This window comes from Felis catus, chromosome A2 (assembly GCF_018350175.1).
Source record: "Felis catus isolate Fca126 chromosome A2, F.catus_Fca126_mat1.0, whole genome shotgun sequence".
In the NCBI taxonomy this organism is placed as follows: Eukaryota; Metazoa; Chordata; class Mammalia; order Carnivora; family Felidae; genus Felis; species Felis catus.
The window spans coordinates 17,201,206-17,217,486 of NC_058369.1; the positions used below are offsets into that span (position 1 = coordinate 17,201,206).

A 16,281-nucleotide genomic window follows, 5' to 3' on the forward strand; every position below is an offset into this window, starting at 1 on the left:
CACCCAAGCACCCCATGTTACACTGTTTTAAATGATAACTTCAAATAGCCCCTGATTTAATAATTCTAATCTGGTTCATAATATACAAGAATAAGAATTAAAATCTCACGTAACTAGAGGTAAAGGAACACGAACCTTTCAAATGATTCAGGAAAAAAATATAGATACACATAAACTAAAAGAGAATGATAAAGCAATTGTAGTAACATGTTAACAATCAAAGGTTCTGAATCAAGGGAAAATGAAAGTTCTTTGTACTATTCTTGCAAAATTTTTACTTTGAAATAATTTTAAATTTACAAAAGTCACCAAAAAAAATTTCAATTAGTCACACAGTTCACAAAATGAAATACACTGATTATCCAGTTGAGTAATTCCCATTAGTAAAAAGTGACCATATACCTCTAATACCTAAAAATCTATCCATAAATTATATACATGCACTTATACAATGCTAATACATCATGCATATATAACTTAAATCACACATTAAAATATATCAAAAGGATAAAATTAAAAAGTGAATCAAAACAGAAGGAATGATCTTGCTCTACAACTGCAAATTCAACCAGTACCCAGTAACTCCCAAATCTCTTCTAATTCAACCCCGTAGTCTAAATTCCAGATCTTATTTCCTAGTACCTACAGAATTTCTAAACCCAAGGTGCCTATAGGAGAACCAACCCTAACACAATTAAAACTAAATTGAGTACCTTTCCCTAGAAACCTGCTTTTACTCTGGCTTTCCCCTTAGTACTAAGGGTGTCTGAATGCTTGGTACAGTCACCTTAGTAAATTCTTTCTTTTTCCAGCCCCTATACTGCCCCCACCAAAGTATTACCAAGTTCTGCCCCCTTAAACTCTTTCAATTCCTTTCTGTCCTCTTTAAATCCACTGCTTGCTCTGCAGGTTGTCATTATAGTGGATTATGAGAGCAGATTCTTCATGCAAAACTTTCAAAGCCTCCAATCTCAACAGCTTCCAATCCATTCTTCACACTGAAGCCTGTGGGATTTTTCTAAAACCCAGAATCAACTAAGCCACCTTCCACTCTCTCTCTTGTGTGGTTCCCCACCACTTTCGAGATAAAGACCACACATCTAGCATAGTAAACTCGGCCTATTAAGACTGATTCTAGGGGCGCCTGGGTGGCTTGGTCGGTTAAGCGTCCGACTTCAGCTTAGGTCATGATCTCACGGTCCCTGAGTTCGAGCCCCTCGTCGGGCTCTGTGCTGACAGCTCAGAGCCTGGAGCCTGTTTCAGATTTTGTGTCTCTCTCTCTCTCTGCCCCTCCCCTGTTCATGCTCTGTCTCTCTCTGTCTCAAGAATAAATAAACGTTAAAAAAATTAAAAAAAAAAAAAAAAGACTGATTCTAGCCCATTTCTCTACCTATTGTCCTCAGTTTTAATCTTGAACTATCTGCAACTGTAAAGTACCACATTTTCTCAAGCCTTTATGCTTTTACATGTTGCTATCACTACCTGAAAATTCCATCCTCCAGCATTTCCCTGAAGAACTCATACTCAACTCTCAGGTCTCAAATTCAAATGTCCTTTCCCCTGGAAAACATTACCTGAGATCACCAGGAAAGTCAAAGGCTTTATTCATTCAGCTCACTAGAGCATGAGCCCCCCGACGACAGACAATACACCACCCTGCTCTTTAAATTCTCACAACTTGGTAAATAACCAAATGCTTCAGACCTACTTGTTGAGTTCTAATCAATGGGGGAAAAGAAGTACTTTTTAATGTCACTGGGGTAACCAGATAATCATAAGAAAAAAAATGGATCCATCGCTCACACTGAATACCAAGACAAATTCTAAACAGATGAGAATTAAGTGTAAAAAATGAAACCATACAAGTACTAGAAGAACACGTGACTAAATTTCTTATCACTACAAGTGAAAGCTTCCTAACTGGATTCAAAAAACACAATTCTATGCTTGGCTGGCTCAGTCAATAGAGCATGTGACTCTTGATCTTAGGATTGTGAGTTCAAGCCCCATACTGAGGGTAGAGATTTCCTCATGTTGGAGGTAGAGATTACTTAAAAACAAAAAACAATTCTTGGGGTGCCTGGGTGGCTCAGTCGGTCAGGTGCCAACTTCAGCTCAGGTCATGATCTCATGGTCCGTGGGTTCAAGCCCCATGTCAGGCTCTATGCTGACAGCTCAGAGCCTGGAGCCTTCTTTGGATTCTGTGTCTCCCTCTCTTTCTGCCTCTGCCTTATGCTCTCTCTCTCGCTCTCAAAAATAAACGTTAAAAAAAAATTTCTTTTTAAATACCACAATTCTTTATCTGACTAAATGAATGTCTGGAGGGTACCAAGGTGGTTTAATCAGTTAAGCGTCCAACTTCGGCTCAGGTCATGATCTCGTAGTTTGTGAGTTCAAGCCCCGTGTCGGGCTCTGGGCTCACAGCTCAGAGCCTGGAGCCTGCTTTGAGTTCTGAGTTCTGTTTCTCCCTCTCTCTCCCCCTCCCTAGCTCATGCTCGGTCTCTCTCTCTCAAAAATAAACATTAAAAAATATAAATAAATAAATAAATAAATAAATAAATAAATAAATAAAATGTCTGGATAACAAAAATATGATAAGCAAACTAAATACATTTACTGAAAGACCAGTAAAAAAACATACACTATCTCCTATTCTCAATTATACCTGAGATATCAATGGGCTGTTAAAACAGAAAGTTTAATACGGCGCCTGGGTGGCTCAGTAGGTTAAGCATCAGACTTCAGCTCAGGTCATGATCTCATAGTTTATGAGTTCAAGCCCACATCGGGCTCTGTACTGAAGTGCGGAGCCCGCTTCAGATCCTGTCTCCCTCTCCCTGCCCCTCTCCTGCTTGAGTGCACGTTCTCTCTCTCTCAAAAATAAATCAAGTATCAAACTTGTCTATAAATTCAAATGTTAAGGAAAGAACAAAACCGGGGCTCCGGCTGACTCAGTCAGTAGAGCATGTGATTCATAATCTCTGAAATCATGAGTTCAAGCCCCACACTTGGTTAAAGATTATTAAAAATAAACTATTAAAAATAAATAAATAAACATTAAAAAATGAAAGAACAAAACCTACATATTTCAAAAGGAAAAAAAGCATAACTGAGACCAAACTATCAAAGTATCAATTGCAAGGACAACAGAATTAAATTTTCACACAAGCTCAGAAGAATCTTGGCTACAGAAGATAAAAATTCCACAAAAAAGTATCCTAGCCACAAGAATTGAATTAAAGAATGGAAAAGACTCAGTATAGTAGAGACTACAAGGAAAACTACAACATACTAAAATGTTAAGTCTATAAATACTTGTTATGATGTTTAATGCAAATATTAAATGACTCCTGAAAGAGAAGTTTCCCACACTTAAAAAATGGTAATATTCTATAGGTAAAATTCTGTTGAGGCTCTTTTTTTGTTGTTATTTCTGTTGGATAGTAGCAGTAAAGGAAAGAGCTGTAGACAGTACTTCGTACAGAAACCACTGATTCCCCAGTGTTACTGTAAGTTGATGTACTTACCGGAAGTTTGGTGAAGGCCGGGTTGGTGACATGCTTCCCAAAGGCATCTTCCTGGAATTGGAGAAGCTGTACCACTAGCCCAGCCAGCGTTTTGTTGGTAGGAGCATCTGCGTGAACATACTGCAAGATAAAGACAGGAACTCAAAATCTAGGACAATCGTGTGGAAGAGAATGTTCCCTTACTTCCTATTACATACTAAGCACTGACAAGGTGACAGATTTGCAGAGGTCTGAACCATGCTCTCTGCTGTAAAGGAGCTTACAAAAAACAAATACTGAGGGCGGTGAGGAGAAATAACTTTGTCTCTTTAGTTAACAGGTTTCAGAATGAGAGAAACCATGTCCTAGCAATGAATCCAAGTCACCTCGTGTGCACCTAGACCTAAAGTAGATGGTGAGATCCAAAACCTCAAACTTGAGCCTGACAGTCACTGTAGTGAGATGAGACCTACTAGCAAATGTATTTTGTTATGTGAGATGAATATAAATAACTTCTGACGAGAGAGTAGACTGTACTGTTTTTAAAACAGACCCACAAATTTCTTTGACACTCTTCTCATTAAGAAACAGGGTGTATACAGGGATGCCTGGGTGGGTCAGTCGGTTAAGTATCTGACTTCATGCAGCTCAGGTCATCATCTTGTGGTCTGTGGGTTCGAGCCCTACATCAGGCTGTCTGATAGCTCAGAGCCTGGAGCCTGCTTCAGATTCTGTGTCTCCCTCCCTCTCTCTCTCAAAAATAAACAAACATTAAAAAAAAAAAATTAAGAAAAAAAAAGAAGTAGGGTGTATGCCCTCTTTTGCTGAATCAAGACCAACCTTAATGATGAACTTGGAACCGTTAGAATGCAATAGGGGGAAAAAAGTGATATTGTGAACCTCTGAGGATAAGTCAAAAAAGGTTCTACAGCTTCCATGTAGTCCTTTGGGGCAAGTCACCTTCGGAGCCCTGAACTACCATGAAGTCCAACTACCTAAAGGTCATCATACTTTGAGGAAGCACAGGCTACATAGAGAAGCCACTTGGATATGCCATGGCCAGAAGCCCCAGCTGATATTCCAGAAAACTGATGGAACCACCACCAGACACATGAGTAAAAATGGTTCCAGATGATTCTGCCCCCAGCTGTCAAGTCATCCCCAATCATCAAATCTATCCAGTCGAAGCCCTAGACATCATTGGGCAGAGACAACTGTCCCCACTGCACCCTGACACACAGAAACTTCTAAATTCCTGACACACAGAAACTCTAAGCATAATAAAATGGTTATTTTATGACAAGAAGTTTTGAATATAATAAAATGGTTAGTCTTATGCATCAAAAAATATATGTATGTAAACTTAAAAATGGTTAGGATGGTGAATTCTGTTGTTTTTTTACAACAAAAAACATTTTTTTAAACAAGCACATGTGAAAACTTATCTGCATGGCTGTCGACAATGTTCAAAGGTCAAACTAGTGGAAGACAGCAAGATAGTTCCACAGCAAGGAAAGATAACGGGCAACATGACAGGAAAAGCATAAATCAGCAAACATAAATTAAATATAAAAGTTTAATTAGGTATTGAATGTTCAATATCACTTTGAAAAGCCAATACATTAATTTTTGTTAAACCTCCAATTTTGAGCAGGAAAAAACATCTATACCTCCTTGAAATTGAAAAGATAACAAATTTTTCTTCCTGGAACAAACCTCTTTCCCAGTATCATCCAACATTTGAAGATTAATGAGGTAAGTTTCTATTACAACAAATAATTTTTAAGTGATTTATATATGGCAAAATGGTATCAGCGGCAGTCTACTGTTACTAGATTGAATGGCTCTCAATTTGTACTACAGCCAAGCAAAGATAAAGCATGATATAAAAAGGCAATTCTTAAAGCTTAGTATCCTCCCACATTTTTATCTATTCAGGTGCATTAGCTTTCCACTCTGACAACCAGCATGCAGTTCACTTTGCTAAGACTGGTATTTTGTTGACATGCTTTATATTACATGACCAAAGGTTGGCAAAATCTTGCCCACTGCCTGTTTCTCTGTAGCCCACAAGCTAAGAACAGTTTCTACATTTTTAAATGGTTGGAAACAAATTTTTTCTTTAGGGTGGTAATCTTTTATTTTTGATTTTGATTTTTTTTTTTTTTGTAATTTACACCCAAGTTAGTTGGCATATAGTGCAACAAAGATTTCAGTAGATTCCTTAATGTCCCTTACCCATTTAGCCCATCCCCCCCCCACAACCCCTCCAGCAACCCTGTTTGTTCTCCATTATTTAAGAGTCTCTTATGTTTTTGTCCCCCTCCCTGGTTTTATATTATTTTTGCTTCCCTTCTCTTATGTTCATCTGTTTTGCATCTTAAAGTCCTCATGAGTGAAGTCATATATTTGTCTTTCTCTAATTTTGCTTAGCATAATACCCTCTAGTTCCATCCACGTAGTTGCAAATGCAAGATTTAATTCTTTTTGATTGCTGAGTAATACTCCAGTGTGTGTGTGTGTGTGTGTGTGTGTGTGTGTGTGCGTACCACATCTTTATCCATTCATCCATCGATGAACATTTGGGCTCTTTCCATACTTTGGCTATTGGTGATAGTGCTGCTATAAACATTGAGGTTCATGTGCCCCTTCAAAACAGCACACCTGTATCCTTTGGATAAATACCTAGTAGTACAATTGCTGGGTTGTAGAATAGTTCTATTTTTAATTTTTTGAAAAACCTGGCTGGAAAGAAATTTTAAAGAATAATATTTCTGACACACTAATATTAGATGAAATTCAAATTTAACTGTCCATAAGTAAAGTTTTATCCAAACACAGCACACTCATTCATTACACACTGTCTATGGCTGCTTTCATGTAACAGCAGAGTGGAGCAGTTGCAACTGAGATGACATGACCTGCAAACCCTAAAATATTTACTCTCCTGCCCTTAATAGAAAAATTCTGCCTATTCCTGTTCTAGACAACTCCTCTGTCATCCTTATAAAAAGTTTTCTTTTCTAGGGGCGCCTGGGCAGCTCAGTCAGTTAAGGGTCTGACTTCGGCTCAGGTTGTGATCTCACGGTTTGTGAGTTGGAGCCCCAATCAGGCTCTGTGCTAACAGCTCAGAGCCTAGAGCCTGGAGCCTGCTTCGGATTCTGTGTCGTCTTCTTTCTCTGCCCCTCTTCTGCTCACATTCTGTCTTTTTCTCTCTCCCAAAAATAAACATTTAAAAAAATTTTTTAAGTTTTCTATGAAGTGTATTCCGTCAAAACACATTTCCATAAGACCACAAAGTAGAACACCAGTCAAAAAAATGTTAACAAGTTTCATACCATTAAGCACATAAGACGTCAATTTTGTTGATCTAAAATATTTTCAAATTTCAGACCTACTCAGAGTTTCCAATTCAATAGGTCAGGCCCAAGAATTTGCATTTCTAACAACTTCCAGGTGACACAACTAGACTGGGAACCTACTTTAAGAACCACTAAACTTTTGGGGCACGTGGGTGGCTCAGTAAGTTAAGCATCTGATTCTTGATTTCAGCTCAGCTCATGATCTCATAGTTCGTGGGTTTGAGCCCTAAGTCTGTGCTGAAAGTGCGAAGCCTGCTTGGGATTCTCTCTCTCTGCCCCTCCCAGACTCATGCTCTTTCTCTCTCTCTCTCTCTCAAAATCAATAAACATTTTTTTAAAATAGTGTTTAAGGGGCACCTGGGTGGCTCAGTCGGTTAAGTGTCTGACTATGGCTCAGGTCATGATTTCGTGGGTCCTGAGTTCGAGCCCCACCTTGGACTCTATGCTGACAGCTCAGAGCCTAGAGCCTGCTTTGTACTGTGTCTCCCTCTCCCTCTGGTCCTCCCCCACTTGAGTTCTGTCTCTCTCTCTCACAAATAAACATTAAAAAAAATTTTTTTAAACATCGTGTCTAAAAAAGAACCACTAAACTTTTTATTTCATTTTTTTTTATGGAGGCTTCACACCTAGCGAAGAGCCCAATGAGGGGCTTGAACTCAACCACCAGGAGATCAAGACCTGAGCTGAGATCAACAGTTGGATACATAACCGACTGAGCCACCCAGGTACCCTAAGGACCCCTAAACTTTTTAAAAAATCTGTTTCAGATATTACTATGTCTTAAAGAATACAGTTTATTATAACTCAAAAGTTAAAACACATTTATACAATTTTTAAATGTTAAAAACTACTACAATTTCCGTTTCCTATATCACCAATTCCTACAAAAACTATCAAGTTTACATTTTTAAGAACCATACACTTTCGGGGCACCTGGGTGGCTCAGTCGGTTAAGCAGCCGACTTCGGCTCAGGTCATGATCTCGAGGTCCGTGAGTTCGAGCCCCATGTCAGGCTCTGTGCTGACTGCTCAAGGCCTGGAGCCTGTTTCAGATTCTGTGTCTCCCTCTCTCTCTGACCCTCCCCCGTTCATGCTCTGTCTCTCTCTGTCTCAAAAATAAATAAACGTTAAAAAAAAAAAAATTAAGAACCATACACTTTCAAGTGAAAATTCAGTATCAGGTTTTTTCCGATTTATTCAACATAGTAAATCTTTTAACAAATAATACTCAATTGGTAAGTAATTTGTAACACTCACATTATCTTTTTTTTTTTTTAATCTATTTTGAGAGAGAGAGCAAGCAGGGTAGGGATAGAGACAGAAGGGAGAGAGAGAATCCCAAACAGCCTCCGTACTGTCAGTGCAGAGCCTGATGTGAGGCTCGAACTCCCATACTGTAAGATCATGACCTGAGGTGAAATCAAGAGTCAGACGCTTAACCAACTGAGCCACCCAGGCACCCCTCAAATTATCTTAATAGACTCTTCAAATGTATCCTACAGAACTGACAAAATATGGAATATATATCCACAAGGTAACTTTATTATCTTTAATAAGTATAGGTTTCTCAAAGGAGTCATACAATGTACTGCAGTTTTTTTTGCACATCGTAAAGCATGAAAGACTAATAAGCCTAACTTTTTTATCTTTCAGATACCTGCAGATCACTGAACAATGCCAAATCCTGAAACTGAAAAAGACACCACCTTACAGGAAGGTGTCAGCAAAAACCAAATCAACCCTTCAGGCAAAAACTAAACTTAGTAACTGTTACATACATAGCTTCATATACATTCTAAATTACACCATTATGCATGTTTCATTTGATATACTGTCATTCAGAATACAAAAAACATGTAAAAGTTTCATATGGACAACCTTATAGTTTCAGAATAAAGATGGCCAAGTTCAAAGTCCATTCAGTATTATTTAGCTATTTTAAAATCCAATTTTTAAATTACAAAATATTTAACCTTGGTTAGAAACTTTTTTTTCCGGGGCAATGGGTGGCTCAGTTGGTTAAGCATCCGACTCTTGATTTCAGCTCAGGTCATGATATCATAGTCATCAGATCAAGTTCCACATCGGGTTCCATGCTGAGTGTGGAGCCTACTTGAGATTCTCTCCCTTTCTCTGTGCCCATCTCCCCAACTCGCACTTGCACTCTCTCCCTCCCTCAAAAAGAAAAAAAGAAATTAGAAACATAACATTTTTAATTCATAAATAAACTGCTACACCAATGCATTAGTGTAAACCATACCTCACACCCACTGAAAATGCAGCCAATGTAGGACTATAACGTTTTATTTGTTTTTTAAGTAGGCTCCACACCCAATGTGGGCCTTGAACTCACGACCTTGAGGTTAAGAGTCACATGCTCTGAGTCAGCCAGATACCACTAAAGTTTTTAAATCAACTTTTAAATGTGTAAAATTAACATTCTGTTTAACCAATAAGAATGAAGCAACATCACCATGGGATGTACACAAAAGTATCATTATCACCTCAAATTTACATAATTCCATCTTCAGTTACTATCTCATTTGAATCAAACAACAGTCTTATGGGAGTTAGTCTTACTCCCAATCTACAAATGGACAATTAAAACAGGAATCAAGTCATCTGCTCAAGGACACCACTAATTAGCAGCCAAGAGTACTGAACTCACAACTTCCAAAGTGTAATGCTCTTCACATCCCATACTGCTATAATAGAGCTCATTTCAAAAGCTTTCAAAAATATCACCTAAAACATAAAAGGTTCTTGGGGCACCTGGGTGGCCCAGTCAGGTAAGTGTCCTACTTCGGCTCACGTCATGATCTCACAATGTGTCAGTCCAAGCACACATCAGGCTCTGTACTGACGGCTCAAGAGTTTAAAGCCTGCTTCGGATTCTGTGTCTCCCTCTCTCTCTCTCTGCCCCTCCCCTGCTCATGCTCTATCTTTCTCACTCTCAAAAATAAATAAACAAAAAAATTTTTTAACATAAAAGGCTCTTGACAGCTTTTAAAACACTGAATCCTGATTAACAAAAATTAATGACTATAGACTATTTCAGTCATAATCATTTTATCTTTTGAATAGTATGGAGGTTTCTCAAAAAGTTAAAAACAGAACTACCCTACAACCCAGCAATTGCACTACTAGTATTTATCCAAAGGATACAAAAATGCTGATTTGAAGGAAGGGGCACATGCACCCCAATGTTTATAGCAGTGCTATCAACAATACCCAAATTATGGAAAGAGCCCAAATGTCCATCAACTGATGAATGGATAAAGATGTGGTATATATACACAATGGAATCTTACTGGGCGATCAAGAAGAATGGAACCTTGCCATCTGCAACAACATGGATGGAACTAGAGGATATTATGCAAAGCAAAATAAATCAGTCAGAGAAAGACAAATATTATTTCACTCATATGTGTAATTTAAGAAACAAAACAGGGGCGCCTGGGTGGCTCAGTTGGTTAAGCATCTGACTTCAGCTCAGGTCATAGTATCATGGTTCGTGAGTTTGAGCCCCGCATCAGGCTCTGTGCTGACAGCTCAGAGCCTGGAGTCTGCTTTGAATTCTGTGTTTCCCTCTCTCTCTGGCCCTCTCCTGCTCATGCTCTCTCTCTCTCAAAAATAAACAAACATTAAAAAAAAAAATATGAACACAGTGGAAGGGAAGGAAAAATAAGATAAAAACAGCGAGGCAAACCATAAGAGACTCTTTAAATACAGAGAACAAACGGTGGATGGGGAGATGGGCTAAATGGGTGATGGACATTAAGGAGGGCACTTGTTGAGATGACCACTGGGTATTGTACATAAGTGATGAATCACTGAATTCTATTCCTGAAACCAATACTACACCATATGTTAACTAATTTGAATTTAAATAATAATTTTTTCATCTTTTGATCAAAAAGAAGTTCAACAAAAAAAAAAAAAAAAGAAGTTCAACAGCATGTTTTACTTAAGACAACCAAAGACTTTTAGTCTGAAGTGTTTTGATTAAGAATGGCAAGAAGATCTAAGTTTAGAAAATTGTATCAATGCATCTGTTTATGTTACCTATAACATTGAGTATCCAAAGTTCAACTTGTCTCTGAACAATCCTATTGCAGCCAAGGTCCCATAAAACAAACAAAAAACTGTCTTTAACTGTTAAATACTTTATGTAAAGAGTACTGAAATGCATTCCTTAGGCAATCTGGTCTGTTTTAGTGATCACCCTTAGATTTAAATCATCCTGAAATCATCCTGACATCTTAAATCTTATTTTAAGGAATAAGCCAAACCAGGAAGAAACTTACCTGGGACCTTAGTGGTTTACAGATATACTTCACCTTCAAGGTATCTGACTTGAATCAATTTAAGGTCAGTGAGGTGTTATCATTTGAAAACCACTCAGAAACTATACTCAGAAATACAGCTCTCATCTTCATCAAAGTTAGAATGAAAGACATGTACCCAATAATAGAAAGAAGGCAGCTCAGGCAGGAGATGAACAAGCTTCTACATTGCAGCTGGGACTTAAAATGCAACCTCAGGGCACCTAGGTGGCTCAGTTGGTTAAGCATCTGACTCTTGCTTTCAACTGATATGATCCCAGCGTCGTGAGATTAAAGGCCATGTCGGGCTCTGTGCTGAGCATGGAGCCTACTTGAGATTCCGCCCCCCCCCCCAGCCCCTCTCCCCGCTCTCTAAATAATAAAAATAAAATAAAAATGCAGGGCACCTGGGTGGCTCAGTCAGTTGAGCATGTGACTTCCACTCAGGTCATGATCTCAGGGTTCATGAGTTCAAGCACCACGTTGGGCTCTGTGCTGACAGCTCAGAGCCTGGAGCCTGCTTCAGATTCTGTGTCTCCCTCTCTTTCTGCCCCTCGCCCACTTGCACTGTCTCTCTCTCTCTCTCTCTCTCAAAAATAAAAAAAAAAAATAATAAATTAAAAAAAATAAATAAAAATGCAATTTCAAGCCAATAGGTAACCGCCCTATGCTTCCCTCAAGGAGTCACCTCCTCTGGACTTCTCTGGCCTAGCTGAAGCTCATTCCAGTGAAAAAATATTCACTCTCCTTTGTGTGCTGCTGAGCCAAATTTATCAACAAAGCTTAAACAAATAGGTTCCTAGTTAATCTGTTCATTCATTCATTGAACAAACATGGACAGAGCACTTACTAAGGACACATAGAAAATAAAAATACAAGTTTTCTTTCAATTTGAAACCACGTGAGTTTTACAAGTAGGTGTCTATGCCTACCTTTACCACTACATTTTCTGCTACGTTCCACTAAGTTCTTTGATGAGAGGCATTAAGTGTGGCAAAAAAAAAAAAAAAAAATGGGGATTTACAGCCAGAGAAGACCTTCATTGAATTCTAAATCGGCCATTCCTACTTGTAATCTTGAGAAGTCACTTAAATCTGGAGCTGTGGGTTCCGTTCATGTATAAAATTAAATAAATATCTATTACTTAAGACTGTTGTAAGAATTTCAGTGAGTTATGGTTTAAGTGCCCAGATATGATTAGATGCCAAGTTGTTAGCAGAATGCATGGATAAACTTATCAATATAAATGGGACTACCAATGTCATATTTATTTCATAATTGCTGATATTTATGAATCTGAAAATGCAGTATTAAGTGCTACAGAAAAGTTTAGTTAAAACCCAACAATGTGTACACCAAGTAGAGATATATAGGGTGTTCTGGCTAATACTTTCACCACTCCAAACACCACTCTCTGAGGCTGACAGGATTCTGGGTGTCAGGTCTAAGGAATATACAATTCTGAATTGGAGGGGACCCAGGGAATATACTCTGGCCTTATGAAACCCTGAGAATATTCACCCAATGGCCTCAATACTCTAAGACAAATCCTTGAGCCAGCCTCATAACCACTTCCTCGCCCACCAAACACAACCAAGCCTTCAGCTGCTCTCTTAGAACTGGGCCCAAACAGATGCACACAAAGTTTGGAGGTAGAAATGACTATTTCTCTTTTTCCTTTCTCTTCCTTGATATCCAAAGGAATATTCCTCATATTTCTGCTAAAACTACATTGATAAACTTGGGGCACCTGGGTGGCTCAGTCGGTTAAGCTGTCAACTTTGGCTCAGGTGATGATCTCGTGGTCCGTCAGTTCAAGCCCCGCATTGGGCTCTGTGCTGACAGCTCAGAGCCTGGAGCCTGCTTCGGATTCTGTGTCTCCCTCTCTCTCTGACCCTCTCCCACTAATGCACACGTGCGCGCGCTCTCTCTCTCTCTCTCTCTCAAAAATAAACATAAAAAAAAATTTTTAAACTACATTGATAAACTAATATGTCAATTATACCTCAATAAAGATATCCAAATAGGGGAGGGGCAAGGCTACATTAAGATACACTGAATTTAAAACCCAAAGCATTGGCTGAAGGGCATGTGATAAAAAATAACACTTTCATAATATATATTCAATTCCCATAACCCATATATATATATATAACCCAATACATATTCAATTCCCATAACTTCTAGAAGCTCTGCTGCCTACACAAGAAAAGTGACCAATTTATCACTGTATTAGGGAGAGCAATATTCTTGTCTGCATACATGCAGATGACAAAAACTGGGAATCCCAAATGTGACTGCAAAATTTTGGGCAGAAAAAAGTCAAATTATCTAAAAATATATTATAAATAAAAATATATTTGGTCTCTCACTTCCTAAAACTTCTGTAAGAAACAGTCATTTCTGAAAGCACACAACGTAACGTCAAAGGAACACAACATCCTGCCCCTGCCTATCAACCTCCAAAAGCTGACAGACTCCACTGAGCTGCGGAACTCAAATGAATAGGCTCCTACACTACTTCACCTTTTCATTCATTGAATAAATATTTACTAAGCAACTATTAAGGGCGAGGCAATGAGTACCATGTTGAGGGGCGGGATTGCAGTGAAGAGGCCTGACAAGGTCCTTGCCCCAGTGGTATGGTTCTCAAAGGGGGAATTCGGGAACTTGAAAAGAGTGCTCAGAAATCTGGGGCAGAGTGGATATTCTCCACTGGGAGAAATATCTGGGCTGTTTGCTTCATTACACCTTCTTTTTTTTTTTTTTTTCATTACACCTTCTAAGGGAGTCATTCCTATGTATCTGCAAGGGGAAGTTAAAAAACACTTGTGATAAATAAGAGATTAAGTCACAACTTTCAATACCACTGACTCAGCGGAACTTACCTCCCCAAAGCAGGAGAAACAGCTAAATGAAAAAAAAAAAAATTATCTCAGATAGTGGCGCCAAGAAAATAAAGGTGATAGGAAGTGGGGCAATCTAATATAAACGGGGTTCTGAGGGAAGGCCTCATTAAGCAACACATTAGGTACGAGTGAACGTTAATTCTTGTGCGCACACTATACGGAACTAAAAGTACAAGTAAAAATTATCATTTTTTAATATCAGTGCTCATCGAGTCTATCATCTACAATATCAGCCTGTTAACTTCCTAGTACAATCGTAAAGTCATTCTTTAACAAATGAACAACAGGTAGGAGACCATTAGCTACCTCACTTGACTCTGAAGACGAGTCTATAAACAAAACTTGAAGCTGCTCTTAGAACACAGGCTCGGACAGTTTGTAAAAATTACTGTTCGCACACCCAATGCAGCTAACAAAAGAGATTCACGCCCTCCCTCTTGCAGAGCTCCAGTTGCCCCTTGCACACTAGAGTGAGCTGGGGCTCTCGCCCGCGTGCTGGAACTCCCAGAGGCCCGGCCCCGAGGGCCCGGTGGAGCCCCGGGCGCGCGGGCGCCGAGAGCGGACGGCGGGGGCGTGGCGGGCCCGGGCGCCTGCCTTTGTTGTCCCTCGTGGCGCGCGGGGGGGGGCGGGGGGAGGGGCGGCCCGAGGCCCGCGAGGCCAGAAGCTGCGCCGGGCTCCCGTCGCGTGGCCCCTAGTCCCCACGGGCGCGCGAACCCACCTTCTTGTAGTGCTTGCCCAGCCAGACCCGCACCGAATCCAGCTGGGACACCGTCTCCGGGCTTTCCCAAAACTTGCTGGCCGGGCCACCGTCCTTCCGCCGATAAACGGCCAGGCCCGCAGCCGCCGCCGCGCCTCCCGCGCCCGCGGCGCCCGCCGCCGCCCCCAGCCCGCCGCCGCCCGCCGCCGCGGCCATCGTCGCCGTCCGTCGTCCCACCGCCCGGCCCGGCCCTCGCAGCGTTCCCCGTTCGCACCCGCGCGCGCGCGCGCGCAGCCGCCACCGCCACCTCCCGGCCCCGCCCAGTCAACCCCCTTCCGGCGCGGAGGGCCGGCCCCGCCCCTTCTGGGGACCCGGTCCCTAACCGAAGAGGGCACGCGCGCACGCATGCGCAGCATCGGGGCCAGGCAGGTCTCAGACGAACTCTTGCGCCCGCCTCTTCCGCCAGTCGAGGCAGGCTGCGCACCTCCTCCGCTACCCAGCCTGGGCCTCTGCGTGTCTTGCTGTATCCAAGTTACTTCCTGCGTCCCGTCAACCAGTGTAGGGAGCTTCATCCCCTGCTACAGCCGGGGAGAAAGACCTGGCGAGAAGTTCCGAGGGGGAAGCCCGTTTAGGGTGTCGAGTGCTGGCCGAGGAACCCACGGGAAGGGTGGGAATCTGCGTCTGCCTTCTCTTGCCCTCAGACCTTCTACATCAAGCCGCCGTAGCCTTTGTAAACATCCATCTGGGACCACCACCCGGAGCTGCTCCAGCGGCACACACTTGACTTCCCCCTCGTGGCCCCAGCCGCACCACCAGCTCTTTCCTGTCTCGGGGGCCCTAGCACCAGCTGTTGGCGCCACCTGGACAGCTCTTCCCCTTTGTCGCTTAGGCTTTTTCGAATTCATAGCTTAAAAGTACTTCAGAAAAACTGAACAGCTAATCATACTCGACATTCTCTGCACCACTCACCACGACCTGGTATTTTTCTTATTTTCTCACTTGACCACATGAGAACTTAATTTTGACTTATTCACAGGTGTACTTTCGGTGCTGAGAGCAGAGCCTGTTATCTAATGTTCCGTAAATATTTGCTGAGTAAGTGAATGAGTGACCTATAGGGGGGCAGAAAGATTTTAAATTATTAACAAAATGTGATTGGCCATTATGGAGTTATAATATAGAACAACAGACGACTAATTGGTTGTGAGAAAGTCTGGTGAGTTTTTGAGATCAACTTTTAAGAATGAATAGAATGTAATCAGGGAGAAAAGGACATCCGGACACAGGAAAACTGGATCAAAGGCTTTAAAGTGTGAAAGCAAGCTGGGAGAAACCCTCCTTGAGCCTATGGTGTGGAAGCAGGAATGTTATTTGGTTGTGGCAGTGAATTTTCACTTAATCCTATAAGCATTGGGAAACCAGCTTGAACACAGAGAATGACATGATCAGGTTTATAGATTAGGAAGAAAACAATTGCATATG

General features: G+C 41.0%; 1 protein-coding gene across 4 annotated transcripts in view; it reads right to left on the reverse strand.

Annotated features, from left to right (window-relative positions):
- SMARCC1 (SWI/SNF related, matrix associated, actin dependent regulator of chromatin subfamily c member 1) overlaps positions 1–15,036 on the reverse strand; it is a 177,464-nt gene extending 162,428 nt beyond the window's left edge. For 3 of the 4 annotated variants that reach the window (XM_045049537.1, XM_045049532.1, XM_045049534.1), the window contains exons 1-2: positions 14,821–15,036; positions 3,528–3,647 (exon numbers count right to left, since the gene is read on the reverse strand). In XM_045049537.1, coding sequence (XP_044905472.1) covers positions 3,528–3,647; positions 14,821–15,015 — 315 coding nt within the window. In that variant the 5' untranslated portion in view covers positions 15,016–15,036. The remainder of the gene's footprint in view (positions 1–3,527; positions 3,648–14,820) is intronic. The other variant, XM_045049531.1, reaches the window with a different exon arrangement.
- Between the last annotated feature and the right edge of the window lie 1,245 nt (positions 15,037–16,281).